This window comes from Chlamydotis macqueenii, chromosome 1 (assembly GCF_036417535.1).
Source record: "Chlamydotis macqueenii isolate bChlMac1 chromosome 1, bChlMac1.mat, whole genome shotgun sequence".
Classification (NCBI taxonomy): domain Eukaryota; kingdom Metazoa; phylum Chordata; class Aves; order Otidiformes; family Otididae; genus Chlamydotis; species Chlamydotis macqueenii.
In genome coordinates this window covers 149,453,545-149,470,848 of record NC_141556.1, presented here as the reverse complement: position 1 = coordinate 149,470,848, position 17,304 = coordinate 149,453,545, and the positions used below count along the sequence as shown (strand labels likewise).

At 40.8% G+C, this 17,304-nt stretch overlaps 2 protein-coding genes across 3 annotated transcripts in view; one reads left to right on the top strand and one right to left on the bottom strand.

The window, feature by feature from the left end:
• ST6GAL2 (ST6 beta-galactoside alpha-2,6-sialyltransferase 2) overlaps window positions 1–7,871 on the top strand; it is a 51,567-nt gene extending 43,696 nt beyond the window's left edge. For both annotated transcript variants that reach the window (XM_086740960.1, XM_086740953.1), the window contains exon 6: window positions 7,603–7,871. In XM_086740960.1, the coding sequence (XP_086597086.1) occupies window positions 7,603–7,871 (269 nt within the window). The remainder of the gene's footprint in view (window positions 1–7,602) is intronic.
• The window catches only part of LOC104483759 (pinopsin), a 92,013-nt gene continuing 79,712 nt past the window's right edge, over window positions 5,004–17,304 (bottom strand). The window contains exon 4 of the mRNA XM_086740973.1: window positions 5,004–5,231. Within this exon, the coding sequence (XP_086597099.1) occupies window positions 5,004–5,231 (228 nt within the window). The remainder of the gene's footprint in view (window positions 5,232–17,304) is intronic.

Here is a 17,304-nt window from a genome sequence, read left to right as displayed (position 1 = left end):
TTACTAAGTTCATGAAGACAGACATAGAATAACTCTTTTTTTTAGAAATACAGTATTTTAAAAAGCCAGAACTACTTTTACTTTATGTTCCAAAGAATAACGGAGGCACATTTGGCCCAGTTTCATGGAGTGACAGATTTTCCTGTGGTACCTGAAATTCAATCAAGAGAGAGACTATGGAAGCAGATTAACGTATAGAAAACTATACGCTCTAAATGCTTTATGTTTATTTGTAATGTTTTCAAGTGCACAGATTATCAAATACAAACGTACTAGTGTGTCTAGTGTGTTCTGTAACTGAATTTGTGATGTGTGTGAAATGAGGCACATTATGAGTATAATAATCAGATTATGTGTATTTAAATGTTTTCAGCATCTCTTACATTTTGTTAAAATGATGCTGAGTTCTTGCTGAATGTTTGAATTACACTTATTATTCTGTATGAAAGCAAACAGCAGCTGTTGTATTCAGGTATATTAAATTATATTTTATTTACTTGTAAACTAGAGAACAATCTTTTTAAATTAGTGTCCTAACCACAATACCTAATTGTACCGTACAAAAGATGCATGTTGGAAATTCAGAACCTCTTGAGTCATTAAAATTGCCAAGAACAAATTGAAAAACCTTTTCTCCTTTTGATTAGAATCCACAGTATATGTTCATTTGTTCATTCCTTCCATGCAAGGAATTTAATCTTAATTTAATTCTAGTTTAAATGTTTTCAGCATAGATTGTAAAAGCTCAGGAGTTTATTTGTGCCAACGGGACTGAGTTTAAACCATACCCAACAGTTTCTGACACCACAGATAATCTGCCAAATAGGAAAAAAAAGTAACAAATCTGTCAAATAGGAAAAAAAGTAAGACATTTTTCTAAGGATTTTGAAATGCTAATATATATTATTTTGAAATACTTAATACTTTATTAGCATCTAATATTGTACTGTGTTATAACAAACTTGCAGGTTGACTGTTCTCTGACAGCCACATCATTTCTTTGGAATAATATATTTTAAAATATTTTTAAAAGAATCTTCTCTGCTCACAATAATTTTTTTATTTGCCCAATGCTGTATTCCGGAACATTGCCATTCAACTATAAAACATTCATAAAGCACACCTTTGAATGATCTACTGTAAACCAACTTTTCTCCATACAGGCAGAATTATTTTTCATTTTTCCATTTTCACAGTTGTAATCCAAATGGGACTTCTGAAAATCCAGCAATGGTATTAGAATTGGATTAGAGTGGCCTATATAGAAATATCTTCAGTTGTGATTTTGAATGTATAGTTGCACCAGTCCTGTTTGCCAAAGCTAGTATCATGCCAGATACCCTGACTTTTTCCTTACTATGAAATTTAAATTGGCTATTTAAGGTCTAGAAGTTTGAAAGCTTAAGTATCAGATCTGGAAGAGACCAGGTCCGATGGTCATTTTCGCACCTGCTTGCTGGTTTCAGAGTCATGCCTACAGTATTATTTTTCCATGCTTCAGTAAACTTCTGAAAAGATTCCACAGCTCCATTTCCACCCTTGGAGATACTCAGTACTGGGCTGGACAGGACCCCAAGCAACCAAATCTAACTTCAAGTTGTCCCTGCTCTGAGGGAACTCTGAACTGCCCACACAGTTCCCTCCAGACCCCTCCACAGATCTCATAGCAACTTCATCACTCAAGACTGGCAATATTTCTGCTGATTTGTACTGGAGCTTAACAGATTCTTGGCCAATCACCCCCCAAGGCACGATACTGATACTGCTACTACTTGATTAATCCAATTAATCTAGTTAATCTAGGTTTTACTGAGCTTTTTTAGGGCCCACTGATGAAAAGCAGACTTTGCATTGTGCCCCGTGGACTTCTCTCAGCATTCATTCTAAGGAGTGTTTCATCCTTTTTTGATATTTGCAAGCTACAGATGGCCTAGGGCTTTCCCTTTCAGCTTTTACCTTTTCTTAAGTTGTGCAGGTCTTCTGGCCTTCCCTAAATACTTTGTAATTCTCTGCTTTCACTCCTGTTCCGGTACCATAATCCTTATGAGTGTAAAAAATCCATCTACTCTCAAGCTTAATCCTTGCACATAAAAGTGACTTCTCTTTATGGTCCATGGCTAGGTCAGTCAAAGGGCAGGACTCATGCCACCTAGCTTTAGATGTCTTTCTGCAGGCTCATATTTGTTAGTCAGCTTCAGACTTACTAGAGAAAAAAATAGGCATTTCTTAAATATGACTGTGAGACCTGTGTTCCCCTCTACATGTGAAATTTTCATTCTGTACTGGGAGTGCAGGTAGAACTCGCGCAGTAGAGGTATCCATGACGCCACTCAGCCTTCCCCTACAGTCAACAGATAGAAATGGGGACTTCTAGGGCATGACTTGTGTGATCCATTTTTAACTGTCTGCTCTGGGTTAAGTGGACATGCTCTCCTTCCTAAAAGCGCCCACTTTCTTCTACTGACAGCAAAGGAGCCTGTGATACCTATCTGTTGTGTGGGTATCTGCACCAGTGGGCACATTTGGTCAGATGAATCACACCTTGTTTTCATGTCTTCTCACAGTGCTCCTGGAAAAGCTAATTACATTATTTTTTCACAAAGCTCAAAATGCTTCTGACGTAGGAGAGTGGAGGAGAAGGTACTTGATAGCAAGAGCCAGACTCTTCTTTTCAGGAGTCACTGGAAAGGAACAACACTTAAACAATTCATCTCATCCTAAAGCAGACACCTAAAATAAGTCAGGTGAATTGTGCCCTAGAAATGCCTGTGTCCTGCATTGTCTATAAAGAGTGCTTTAGACCAGATAGGTCAGAGATGAGCATTAACATCTCAGTGAGATTAATTCTGTCCAGACTATAAGGTGCTGGGACAATAACTGTCTCGTCATGCTCATTAGTATCTCCTTAGGTCATATGGTAGCCAGTCTGTGCTGTTTTATATGTAGTAATTGAATATTGAAGTGCAGCATATGGCAATTCTTCACCCTGCAGGCTATCAAACAATTTGGTTTTCATTCATACCGATGCTGATGATCATAGAGGAGTCCTGAGATATGAAACAAACTTGCAGATGATACTGAATCCGGCAGTGATGTGAAAAGTACACAGATGAAATAAATAAGTAGATAGGCATGTACTTTGTGGGCAATACCGAGGAAGGAAGTAAACTTGGAAACTGCAGGTTTCCCACTACATGTGGGAGGAAATGCAAAAAGAGATTCAGCCACAGAAGAGAAACCTAGGAAACAATAATACAAAGAGAGATGTGTAAAGGTAACAAATGGGATAACAAACGGGAAGTGAGGTAGGATTTCGCAGAGCAGACTGGCAAGCAACGCAGGTTAACAGAAGGAAGGTCAAGTCAGCAAGCAGTCAGGTGCAGACCTCTTTGTCTTTGTGACTGTACCCAAAATGTAAAAATTCAAACATAATGTAGAAAATATTTGGGGGATCATGTAAGTGCCATGTAGTAGTGTCAAAAAAAAATTAAAAGATCACTGAAGGTAACTGGAGGAGAGAGGGAATATGGGGGAACTGAGTTCTTGAGGTCGATGAAAATGTAGGCAGCTTGGCACACTTACACCTGCTGGATACAGTTGTCGGTAACTCACTGTAATGTCGTTAACACCAAATGAAGAGAGAAACTGAGTTAGAGTGGTACCAAAAAACATGGACTGGAATGTGAGACCCGTAGCCCTGAGAGCTCTGTTGGCAGCTCTGTTTTAGGGACTTAAGGAAAGCAAGCCAGACATGGCATTAGAAAGCAAAGAGGATAAAAACTGAGTATATCCTAGTACATGGACTGGTGTAAATGTCCTCATGGTTTAAACTGCTGCTGTTCTTTTAAACACTTGTGGATTTTGTGAACTTAAGATTTCAGGAATGGCTGTACAACACTAGGGTTGTCCCCTGTGGAAGGGGGTTCACAGGGGCACAGGACAGAACTGAAGCCATTTATTTCCTATTTTTAGTGAGGACTCTATTCATACAAAGGAAACAGCTTATTTTCAGAAAATATCTTTTTTTTTTTTTTTATGGCCTTCTCTCCCTTCCGTCTTTAATATAGTGCTATCCCACCTTATATTTTTGAATGAAAAAGCAGGAGCAGATCATTCCAGGGGAGAATTTGAGGGCTGTGACAGCTAAGTGGAGGGACCTACCTCCTTGGGCTCACGTAGATTGAATGTGTACTACTGCATGCCCTGAGAACTTGCCCATAGATGCTTGAGACGGGAGTGCTGGCTGTACCACACTGTTGGTCTCTTTGGTTGGGGGTGCTAAAGGAGAAAAAGTCTGGCAGCGACCACTGTTTTTCCCCAGGGTAGGTTTTGGGCATTTGAAAAGTGCACCAGGTCTGGAAGTCTCAGGAGTGCTCCCATTTCCAGCAGGACAGATAAGCCTCTGTAGCCCAGGAATACCTCTGTATGTGGTAATCTCTGCTCATTGTCTTTGCTCATCTTTCAGTTTGTTGACCCTAGACTTCAAAACAAAGAAGTGCTGTAAATTAGCTGTTACCACTCAGAAACTAGCCTGTCGCTGTCTTTCCTTCCTTAAAACGTCATTGTCCAGCCTGAGCAAAAACTTCAGTGGACTGGTCAGAAATTACGGTTATTTATGAGCAACCTAATCTGAAATCTCAAGACATGGACTGGAAGGCAGGAAAGGCAAGGAGCTAAACCAGATAGCCCAGCGTGCCTTTTAGATTGATTCTGCAGGACATTGATCCACACATCGCTAAGAACTAAAACTCTACCACTTCTAAGTGCTCCATTAATTTACAGGAAAGTCAATGGTACTGCTTAAAATTTCATCATTATTGAACCATACTTGCAGTGACGTGGCCATCTTCACTGTTATTAAGGAAATTATAAGAGTTCTTGACAGTTTTCCTGTCCCATAAATTGCAACGTCCTTTATTAATTTTAAGGTTAGCTGGGTAATGTGGCAGTGAAATGAGACACACTCCGGTTAAGGCTTGTACTTTCCGTCAGAGCCAGTTTTCCTAAGACATTGGTGGTAGAGCTTTTGAAACCGGCTCCAGGTTTGGCTTTGGGTGCAGGAGAGAAGTCATTTTACTGTCTGCTTCTGGACGTGGTTCGTTATTGCACACTTTTCCAGCATTCGTCCTCTGATTCAGCTGGATAACGGTTACCTTGGAGTGGCAGGTGGGCTCTCCATCAGCGGAGGAAGGAGGCTGGCAGTGGAAAAGCTGACGAAAGCATTTGTAAAACTGAAACAACAAACAAACAATTCTAGACATAGTTGCTGGGCAGCTACAATTGAGAGCATCTCTATAACAGCTTGGAGGCAAAAACATGGTTTATTAAACTCATACTTTTTGCTCAAATAGGGATTAAATATTTTTTTTTGCCACGAATCCGTGTTTTTTGCTGCTTAGACTAAAGTTCACTTAAATTTCTGGACTTTTCCTTTGAAATTTATATGCTTTGACTCTGTAGAGTGTAAAGCTGTAGAACAATCTAAAACATTTTCAGAACCTTTCATTTATGATGAAAGAAGATTTAATCACAGAAGTAATTGGTTTTCGGTTACTTCACACATCAGGCAGGGAAAAAATCATTTTGATAATCTAATGATAGACAGCAGGGAGAACATAAGGTTCTTTTCATTAGCAAGCCATTGAAATCTCCGTGTTCCCAAACTGCAAACTAAACTTCAGAAAATGGCTTTGCTTAATTAATGAACCAAAATAATTTTTTAATGTTAATTCATTTCGCTTGTGAGATCTACCCAAAACACCTTTGATGCTTTATGATGCCAAAGCTGTTGTACAGAACAAAAACAACAATTAGATCAGTTCTCATTTGTAAGTGCAAAGTGAGCAGAATTCTACAGCTGTCTCCTCTGAGAGTTGACAGTCATATTCAACGGATAGGGATACCAATAGTGCAACAAGTGCTTCAATACATTTTCTATATATTTTTTTATTTTATAAGTGAAATCTTTTTTCAAAAAATGGTGGCCAAGGCTTACTTTGTCATTTTCTTTTTGGCTATGTGAAACAGGAAAGGCTCCCAAAAGCTGTGACTGATGTGAAAATACTGTAGTTTTGGCAGTGCTGTTGATTAATACCTGGTATTACTCCCTTTGAAAATGTGCAGCCACAACAGTAAGATTTCTCTTGTTTCAAAGCTATAAAGACCTTCTGTTAGTACAGATTTACAGTTGTGCTGTATGAGAACAAAGTTTGCCTACACTCACCAGTCTTTCTCCTGAATCTGTCCTGGTCTAGTTTTGACCTTCAGCATGGGATAAGGGGAGTAGCAGCATCTTAGGAGTGTACCTAAGGTCAAAGTGAGCCTTTGCCTGGCTTTAAACAGGCAATAATTTCTGTGTGGCCTTTCTTAGCCGCTATTGACAGTGCTGATGATGGTCTGCCATTGAGATGTGGCAGGAAAAAATGGATTGGCATTTTGTGGATTCCTCCTTGCTGAGCAGGAGATGGTCAGGGGCTTTTCCTCGTGACAGCACTGCTCCAAGAAGGAATTCACCCTCCTCAGCCTCTCTCCATGAGACTCTTCACAACATTGTCAGAAGCTGTGAACTTTTGTGCCATCACTACATGGGTGATGTTTCTTTATATGCCCTTCTGCGTGTATTTAGGCTGCCTTCTTGGTCACGTCTTCCTGCCTAGAGAGAGGCAGGTGAATGGAACAAGTGGAATTGGTTCAATTCCAGATTAAGAAAGACCAACATTGTAATAAGGTGGAGATGTTTCAAAGTACATTTAGGAGTACATTCATACCCTAATATTGCCAACAATCTGAATCAAAAAAGTTGTGAAGGGAAGAAACAGAGGTGATACTGGCCCATCTTCCTGTTCTTGTTTCCTCTCGCCATGGTGTACAAAAACGAAAAGGCAATCAGTCAGATTCTTCATAGCCTTGAAGATTAGTATGTATGTAAATATTTGCAAGATACAGATATCCAAAAGTGCAGAGGAGCACAGAATGGGCATACCTGGAATTTTTTTATATCTCCTGTACATGGCAGGTAGGAGTTTAGCTGTGGAAGTGGTAGGAGTACCAAGCAGAGCTCCTTAAAAACACCAGACAACTGCTCTGTGTGTATGTGTGTGTTCTGTATTCTGCAAGTGAATGTAAAGACCTGGTCTGTCTTGCTAAATAGCTTCAAGAATTTATAATATACAAGAAAACCAAGGAAAGTGATCAGTTGTCTCAAAAAAAATGAGCATGCAGCTGCATTAGGTCCTTGATTCTTGCATGGGATGTTTTGTGGACAGGACAGGGTAAATGGGGGGAGGTGGGAGAGAGCAGTCTTCTCACTCAAGGAGGCTGATGGTGGTATCCGAGCCCTTTATAAGCTTTTTATTCTTTTCTTATGATTGTTGTCCTATCCCATCAACTCTAGAGGGATCACAGTCATTATGTATCAGGGGTAAGTAAAAACCACTCTAATAAAAGAACTATTACATCACTTAATGATTTTACAGAAGTAATACTTACGGCGTGCAACAGCAAAGCAAAGCAGGAAAGAAAAACAGATTGGATGACTGCAGGAAAATTTCTGTGAGAAAGGTGAAATCTGGGGTTCACTTGTGTTTTCACTTTATGCTTCAGGTATCCTCATCATGATGTCCATGTGTAACGAAGTGCACGTGTACGAATACATCCCTTCAGTCCGACAGACCGACCTATGTCACTACCACGAACTCTACTACGATGCAGCTTGTACCTTAGGGGCCTACCACCCACTGCTCTACGAGAAGTTGCTGGTGCAGAGGATGAACAAAGGTTTGCAGGATGATCTGTATCGAAAGGGGAAAGTCATTTTGCCAGGGTTCAAAGCTGTCAAGTGCCCTGAACGAAATAATTTCTCACACTTGTAGAAGAGAGTCCTTCAGAAACAATGTGCAATAAGGTACTACTGTCGTACTATAAACAAGAAGAGAATACTTGAAAATTTTATCTTAGACCAATCTAGTCTTGAGTCTATAAATTGTAATTAAGTAGCAGGCATGAGAACTTCTTTTCTGAGCCTGAGTATTTATTACTGCTTTGCAAATAGTTAAAGAAAAAAAAAGGCTTAGCTTATGAAAGGTGCAAAGGACATACTTAGGCAGAAATATAATGTATTGTTGTGGGTGTGACTGTCAGAATTTGTTGGTGGTCTCTTATGCCACATAGGCTAGACTGTAATTTTTTTTTAAAAAGAACTTATTTAACTGTTAAACCTGGCATTGTGAAACAGCCTCTGTTGTTCACGTACAGAGTGGCCAGTTGAACAATGCAGCATTTCTCATGGCTCCATGCGATTTTCACACTCTCCAAGAATGAAGTAATTGCTACTCTGAGCTGTGCACTCATCGACCAGAGCAGACTTCAATTCCCGTTCGTATGCAGGCTCAGTTACAGGCCTCCAGTTGTACAGGGGGCGTTAACGGTGGCGAGGAAGTCAGTGCACATGGAAACAGCTGCACAGACAGCTAAACCAGTTAAACCACTGGATGTACTTTGGATGCCAGACCCCCATGCTCACACTGGCTGCATAGGGCAGAGAGAAAAGAGAAGTGTCTCATTTCTTTAGAGAGCAACAAATATATCGTAACCCATTCAGGAAAAAATCTCTCCCCGGGAGACCTATCAAGAGGGTGCAAGTGAGATGGAAATGATGCCTTCCCCTGGTCTGCTCAGATTAAGGATATCCAGAGAAAGCCAAGGGAGGCTGTGCAGCACTCACACGTCACACTGAAAGCAAGCGTACAGGGAGCTCACCTTTCTGCAGCAAATTCAGGATTACAGACATCATTTGTTAGGTATTTCACTGGGACCCAAATCAAACTCACTTGTTCACAAGTTACTGCTGTTAAGAAAGTACAGGGAGTTTTCTGGCAAAAGGCTATCAGCATTTTTTACTTAACATTTGGAAGACTATACCCCAGAGAAGCTGTAATGCCTGCAAAATACCTGACTACGGATTGCATGTGGAGATAATTTGGTATTTTCCTTCATGATACATGATGAGGATATTCTCTAAAGCACTCTGAAAATCTACCTGGTTGCTAATATATTTAACGCATTATTTTTCATGAGTTTCAGATTTTCCGAGTGGCAGTAGGTTAATATTTTGGGGGTATTTTGGGGTTTTTTTTTTTCACACAACTGTACCCTTTCTCTTAGGGTAAGTTCAGCAGAAAAGTATGTGCACAAAAACACAGCTATATCCTACTTATGTCCATTCAGTAAAAAGACAGACAGCTCAAAGAGGCACTGAAAAGAATAGCTGAGTGGTTGTCGTGGAAAGTACTTTTTGTGTTTTATCTTAAGCAACAGAAAGGCAGTTGAAGAGTGCATACAATATTAATGACTTTCCTCTTCAACAGTAATGTGAGTATAATCACAGAGTCCTTTTTCTCTCGCTCTGCTCTTTGAGTCTGATGATATTCCTCAAAAGTGAAGAACATGAGTTTTACATAGGACTTAGGCTTATTTCCCATGCAGTCTCTTAATTTGGGCTTTATGATCCTCTTGAGATTCCTTTTGTTGAAACAAAGTATGCCTAGATGCTCTAAAAACTGCACTTCTATATTGTGTGGACAGTTATGTCCATAAATCATTTTGGTTCATGTCAAAATGAACAGGTTTTACTCATATTAGCCTTCGACTCTGGATATATTACAGACTGATTGCTTTTTAATGTTATGTATGGTGGCAACTTTTATTTTTGAAGTTAATAACACTGTTACTTAATCTTGTGGAGAATAGATAACCTACATAGAACTAATTTATTTTTTCATATGTTTCGTACCCTGTTTGCAAAACATATGAAGTTTGAACAGTGCAATCAAACATATCTCTTTCCTGCACGCTGATTTACCTACCACATGTTTGTAAAGGAAAGGAGTTGATTAGCTTTCTAGGACTAGTGAGTATGTTACTTTTCCATAAGCTGGAAATTCTCAAGTTCTGAAAAGAAAAAAAAAAAAGCATATCACTTTGACTGATCTACATCCACTAACCTTTAACTTTGATTTTAATGAAGATGAAAAACACTAACTGCATTACTCAACTACCCACAGCAGGATTACGTTGTACTATTCCTTCAGTAATTTGTCAGAATAATCACCATAGCTGTTGTACAGAACAAGGCAAATGATAACGTTTCATGTAATAAGTGCTAAGCATACCTACTTAATACATCATTTAAATTACAATGCAGAACCAGGTATGCGATGTTATAAAATGAACTCTGAATTTTAATTTACTGGACTGTGAGCATTCAAGCCCTCCCAGAAGAAATTTTCCCTTTGCTGTATCCTGATTTATACGGCAGTCAGTGCTCCTTCCACATTTCAGAAGATGCCGCAGAGCTGTGCTGCAAACACTTGCTCTCTCACAGAGGAAGACCGACTTGCGATGCCCATCTTCTTGAAAAAATAAGAATCCCTGGTGTGGCTTCCCAACACTGGTTTCCACTGTGATGTTTCACTAATCTGCCTGCTCAAACACCTTGTGTCTGCTTAACGAGATTTTACTCCCCTGCCTTGTCTTGCCCTCCTTTGGTTTTTGGCACAAGTGGAAGCGTGCCTGATCTGAGGCAGTTGCAACCCCCAGTTGCTGCAAGAGGGGAAGGGGCAGAAATAACAGGGGAACATAAAGGACCAGCAGAGGTGCGCCCCTGTCCACTGCTTACACTCCATGACATTGGCGTTGGTGGCTTTTATAAGAGCCCACCAAGTATTTTTGCATTTATGGGCATTTCCCCATCCCCTGCAAAGGCAGAGAGATCTTTAGAAAGAACCACATTCAGTAAATTTAAAACAATGAGTGAACGTAGTAACACTGAACCATGTATCTTTTAATTATAATAACTATGTGCGAGAGCGCTGCTTTTGGATACATATATTAAATGCAGGCAATGTGAAAGGAAACGCATTTTCCCGCCCAGATTGGGGGGTTTTTTGAGAAAAAGATACAGGTATGGCTTTGTAGCTCTCCTACGTGGCTGTCGCACCCTAACAAACTGGAACAGCACCGTAGATGAGATGTTTGCCCAAACGCGGCTCCTGAGGTGCATCATCAGCCAAGCAAATGCCTCTGCTGGTGGATTTCCCTTCCCACTTGTTGCAATGATACAGGTTTTAAATTGATGGAGTTTTACCGACAAGCAGGAGTAAGTTGCCTTCAAAAGCTATCGAGCCTCATTCCTGTGCCCTGGTGCTGTGGACAACATTTGCACTCAGCTGAAACAAAGCAGAAACGCAGCAGCTGCTTAAGGAAACGTGCTGAGTGTGTTCTGAATTTCATGATGCTCTTTTTTCCACTGTGAATTCTGTAGCTTTTCTGACTTGCGGTGCTCTGTCATTTTATGCATTCAGCCTTTGGATGGTTAAATCAAGGTATTCTACTGTTTATTCAAGAAAAAAATAGAAGATTTTGCCTCATTTTGAGCCAAAATATATATATTTTTTTTCCCTAGGAAAAAATATTAATTGTTCCATTCCTTTATAGTTCTAAAGCTTTCCTGAGCATAAACTCACAGCTTAGTCAGTCATTCCTTGGATTAAATTACGACATTTTCTTTTTTTTACCTTGCTGTGCAGTTTTATGGCGTTGAAACTCTAGTAAAGTCACTGAAATTACAATGATCTAAGAAGTAAGTATCTTTGGAGAGAGAGTGGGATGATTTATGCACTCTAATCCACACTCTCTGTATACAAATTTAGCTAAACCATTGCATGTCTTTGGTCAGGACACTTTCTTTGGTGAAAACATCCAAATTCTGAACTTGTTGCTGTAGATCTCTTGCCAAAGTCAACAAAACCAATATTTTTTTTTTTTTTCTTAAATGAAGACAAGTGTCTACACTGAATGGTTGCACAGACTGAACACAGCCATTTTAGAGGCGGATGGAATGAAACAGGAGTTCAAAACACATGTAGACCAATCCAATCCATAGTGGAGTTTTTCATTTCCTTTTTCTCCAGCAGTTTTTAAGGATGGAAAATGCCATTTGAACAGTGACACAGATGTACCATGAGAGGAATATTAAATGCATTGACTGCAAAAATAAATGGCTACTATTTTTCCCTTCGTGCTCGCTAAAGTTGATGTGTATTGAATAAAGGAAATTGGTTTTTGAAGTAGGTAATTCAGAAAACGGTCATTAGAAAGCATCTGAGTCTTTCCCAGGAGCTATCCTCTCACACACAAGGAGGATGCCTGATTTAACTGTTTGAAATTTAAAGTAGCCCATGTGTGGGCATACCTGCATCATTGAATGAATTTTGACACTACAAATGTCTTCTCTCTGGCTTAGTGATCAGATTCTGAGTTTTATTCTTGAAATAAGAGTTGTGTGTAAAAGCCTTACATTTATCCATACCATCTCATCACTCTTATAATAGGTAGTCATTGGAACTATTCAAATATAGACTGTGTACTTTTTTAATAGCTTTGAGAATTATTTTGTATGATGATTTTTTTAAATGAATGTGTACTCTAATAGCAAAGCTTAAAATTTTACAGGAGTCACATTTTTAAGCAGTGTTTGTATACATTTTAACACTTTTTATATTTTCTATTATGATTTTGTATATTTTTATGTATGCACAGTGTACAGATTTTTCCTGTAAATAAAACATTTGTTTTCATTTGTTTAGGAGTACTGGTCTTTTCATATTGCCTTGAGTAAATAACACTGAACTGCAGATGGCATGAAACAGGGAAGGTGCCTGTCGGTTCTGCCCACAATTGCAATGAAATCTCAAATGGAAACGGACAGATGGGCTGACAAGTAGCTTTCACAGTAAATTATGGAAAAGAGGCGAATACTGTAAAGCCAGTTTTATGCTAAAATGAACATGTCTACCCAAGTGGGTGCTCTGGGATTCCCTTGCATGAATATACCATACTGCTCTAGCTTCAGCAGTAAATTTCTTCGGATAGTGAAGCCCTCTGAGGAGGTCACGTTCTGGTGACTTGACCTTGTACTCGAAATGCTGGTAAAATTCAGCTGTGCCACTCATTCAAGGAATCCAGTGTGATGTCTTAAAGAACAAGAACACACTTTTTTTATAAATTATTAATTAAAGTTTCAAAAGTGGGTATTAGTGGATGAGAACCTCAACATGAGCCAGCAATGAGCGCTTGCAGACCAGAAAGTCAACAGCATCCTGGGCTACATCAAAAGAAGCCTGGCCAGCAGGTTAAGGGAGGTGATTCTGCCCCTCTGCTCCACTCTTGTGAGACTCCACCTGGAGTACTGCGTCCAGCTCTGGAGCTCCCAACATAAGAAGGGCATGGACGTGTTGGAGAGAGTCCAGAGGAGGGCCATGAAGATGATCAGAGGGCTGGAGCACCTCTCCTACGAGGAGAGAGTTGGAGCTGTTCAGTCTGGAGAAGAGAAAGCTCCAGAGAGCCTTCCAGTACCTAAAGGGGACTTATAGGAAAGATAAATACAGGCACAAATACAGGCTGGGCGGAGAATGGATTGAGAGCAGCCCTGAGGAGAAGGACTTGGGAGTGCTGGTGGACGAGAAGCTCAACATGAGCCGGCAATGTGCCCTTGCGGCCCAGAAGGCCAACCGCATCCTGGGCTGCATCAAGAGAAGCGTGGCCAGCAGGTCGAGGGAGGTGATTCTCCTCCTCTACTCTGCCCTGGTGGACCCCACCTGGAGTACTGTGTCCAGTTCTGGAGCCCCCAACACAAGAAGGACATGGACCAGTTGGAGAAGGTCCAGAGGAGGGCCACGAAAACTATGGGCTGGAGGGCTGGCGGGCTGGAGCACCTCTCTTATGAGGACAGGCTGAGAGAGTTGGGGCTGTTCAGCCTGGAGAAGAGAAGGCTCCAGGGAGACCTGATAGCAGTCTTCCAGTACCTCAAGGGGGCCTACAAGAAAGATGGGGAGAGGCTGTTTAGTAGGGCCTGTTGCAATAGGACAAGGAGTAATGGTTTTAAAACAGAGGGTGGTAGATTTAGATTGGAAATTAGGAAAAAATTTTTTACAATGCGAGTTATAGAACACTGGAACAGGTTGCCCAGACAGGTGGTGGAAGCCCCATCCCTGGAGACGTTCAAGGCCATGTTGGATGAGGCTCTGAGCAACCTGATCTGGTTGGGGATGTCCCTGCTCCTTGCAGGGGGGTTGGACTAGATGACCTTTGAAGGTCCCTTCCAACTCTAACCATTCTATGATTCTATGATAGGGTGATAGGGTGGCCTGTTTTTAGCAGGGCCTGTTGTGACAGGGCAAGGAGTAATGGTTTTTAAAAAGAGGGAGGTAGATTTAGATTATTCATAAGGAAAAATTTTTTTATGATGAGGGTGATGGAACAGTGGCATAGGTTTCCCAGAGGGGTGGTGGATGCCCCATTCCTGGAAACATTCAAGGTCAAGTTGGATGGGGCTGTGAGCGACCAGATCTAGTCGAAGATGTCCCTGTTCCTTGCAGGCGGGAAGGGCCTTTAAAGGGCCCTTCTAATCCCCAATTCTATGATTCTATGAAAAACAACTTACCAAAGGGAAAACATAACTTGCCATTCAGTCTGTGATGAAATACCATATAATTTAACCACTGCAAGTCTGCTTACATCCATTAAATGTGAGGCATTCAGCTGCTTTTGGTAGTCTTTGGACTACGCAGTGGCTGGAGTTGGGCCAATGGAGGTGACAATCACTGTTTTCATCCTAGGGAGTCACCATGAGCCCCTCCTGACAATAAAGCTTGTTACACATTAGTGGAATGATAAAAGTTGGATTGTTATTGGGTAAACTCCTGGTAGCCAGTAATCGTGCAGCTCGTCGTCCTGGCAAGCAGTGTTAAGGGGATAATTACTACATGTCACAATATGCAAGTGACATCTCTCAGAAAACTCAGAACAATGAGCTACACTAGGGGGTAAAATTAATGCTGGGATGCATGAAGGAAGCAACTAATTGGTGCTTTTCAAATCCATCAACTTTGCTTTTACTTTGCTTTTTTTTTTTCATGTAAAAAGCCAACAACAACAAAACATGATCACTGTATTTCATATGATAAAATGCCTGGTAAACTTAATTGTCTGTGACATGGGAGAGGATATTCTTGTCTCACTACATACAAACCAGTACCTCAGTAGGAGGTTGAAACACATAAACTATATTGCGTTGGGTACAGAGAACATCTTGCTGTACCCCCTACTCTTCAGCAGTGACAGCTATAGGAGGTGTGACATTTTCATTCCCAAAATCAGACTGCCCCTTTTTGAACCCTATGCCTTTGAAGGAAGCACCTTTTATCTTTTTACTCACAGAAGTCAGCTGTTTCACTTGAGTAGCTCTGAGAGGTATAGTTTTCTGACAGGTCAAACTTAATACAGGCATTTTGGTCTGTTTATCTGCATTATCAGCTCGCCAGTTGTGATCTGGCTGAAAGACACGTCTCGGGACGATTGCTCCAACTTGCTGTCTTGACTGCAACAGAAACCCGCTGAAGAACAGCTCGACAAGCAAGGTAAGAGACAGTCTTTTGCTATAATTACACCCGCCACCTCCTTCTGCAGGAAACTGCACCTGCAGCAATGAGTCAGTCATGGGTTACTGTGGGACTGCTTCATCAATCCATATGAACAGTCCACTAACACTTGTGCTTCAGCTGGACTTCTATTCTTGCTCTCCTAGCATCTTGATCTTTTCAGAGTGACATGTGGATAATTTGATTGTTTCATCAGAATAGCATGGATTTATCTGCTGCCTCCTAAAACCTACCAATGTCCACTCCATACATGTACCTTTCCTTATTTTAATATTTAGATTCTACTTTCTTACAGTGGTAAGTTACTCCAGATAGAGTACTTCAAAGAAATTGCTGCACTTCTGTGCAAGTTAAGTACAGCCTGACCCGAGCTTCATGCTTTGATACTCAGGGCAAGTTAGAAGTGCATGCCCTGTTATTTCTTTTTCCCAAAAATATCCTAATGTTCAAGTTAATGCTTATTAAGTGTGATGGAAATGCTTAATGAATATATTAAAATGACAGGGAACTAACTGTACTGCAGTAATACAGTGGAATTTTTTTCCCTGGAGGCAGAGTAGCCACCAGAGAACTGGCAGCACAAGAAGATTGTGACAAATCACAGGGGGAGCCATTGCTCCTGGGATTGCTGGATTCTTAAAAATTATTAAAGAAAGGGGTCCAGGAGAAGGAAGGACGAGAGACAAGGAATGATGAAGCACAGCAAGGAAGGAGAAAGAAGCAGCTAGAAAGATGTACCATACAAGATGCAAAGGCAGAATTGCTGCTTTTTCCTAATAGTCACTTAATTGTTTTTGGCTTTTTTTTTTTTTTTCCCTGTTGTTTTTTTCCCTGGAGAGGAACCCACTCATCTGTTGGTGCTCATCTTCCTGCTGTCAGGTTTGGTGTGGTGGGATGTCATCTTAAACTAAAGAACTAAGGTAGACTTACAAAGAGTGACTTCTGCTGAGGCTCAGCTTCTTTGTAAACACATGAATCCCAAAATTAAACTGAGAAAATATCAGCAGAGTTGTAGGGCTATATTGCTGCACTCTGAACAACCTCTTCTATGTGCTTATAGTCATCTGTATAATAACTGAAATAAGAAAACCCAATTCCTCTGGTGACTTCTTTCTGCACACAAACAGGAATCGAATACCCTCTTGGTTACAGGATGCTGACAGATAATTACTGTAGCAACAACTCCTTATATGCTTGTGAGAGGACTCCAGAAACCCCGAGGGGTTCAGGAGGGCAGACAACAGACACCACAGCTGCCATGATTTTATGGGAGCAGCCAGAGGGGAAAATTGCTACCAGTGCTGACTCCAGGCTATGTCAGCTGCTGTTAATCGCCTCGCTCCCAGATAGTCTGACCGCAACTCAGCTTCCTGATTAAAATATGTTGCTGACCCACCTTCTAAACTGTGGGTTTTTTCCTCCCTCAGTCCTGGAGTGCTGATGGATGTGGTGTAGGGGCTGCATCCCGCACTGTTGCTGCCGTGTGCAGCAGGTATGTCTCCTGTGCAGGTGAGGTCCTCACATGGCAGGGGGAAACGGGAGAGGTTTGGGGGTTTATGGACGGTTTTCTTTAAAACTAGAAGACTTTTTTTTTGTCTTTTAAGCATAGTTTTGTCGTTCTTATAGCAGTTCAAGGAAGCATAACACGAACATGCCTCAAGAAGCTAGAGCTCATGACTTGTGACTTGTCTGATGTTTTGTAAACTAGGTGGGATTCCTGATCCAAAGTACCTACACTTTGAATTGGGACAGGGATAGTAGCAAGAATTTTTGGCAAGTTAAGGCAAGAAACATGAGATGTGCCTTT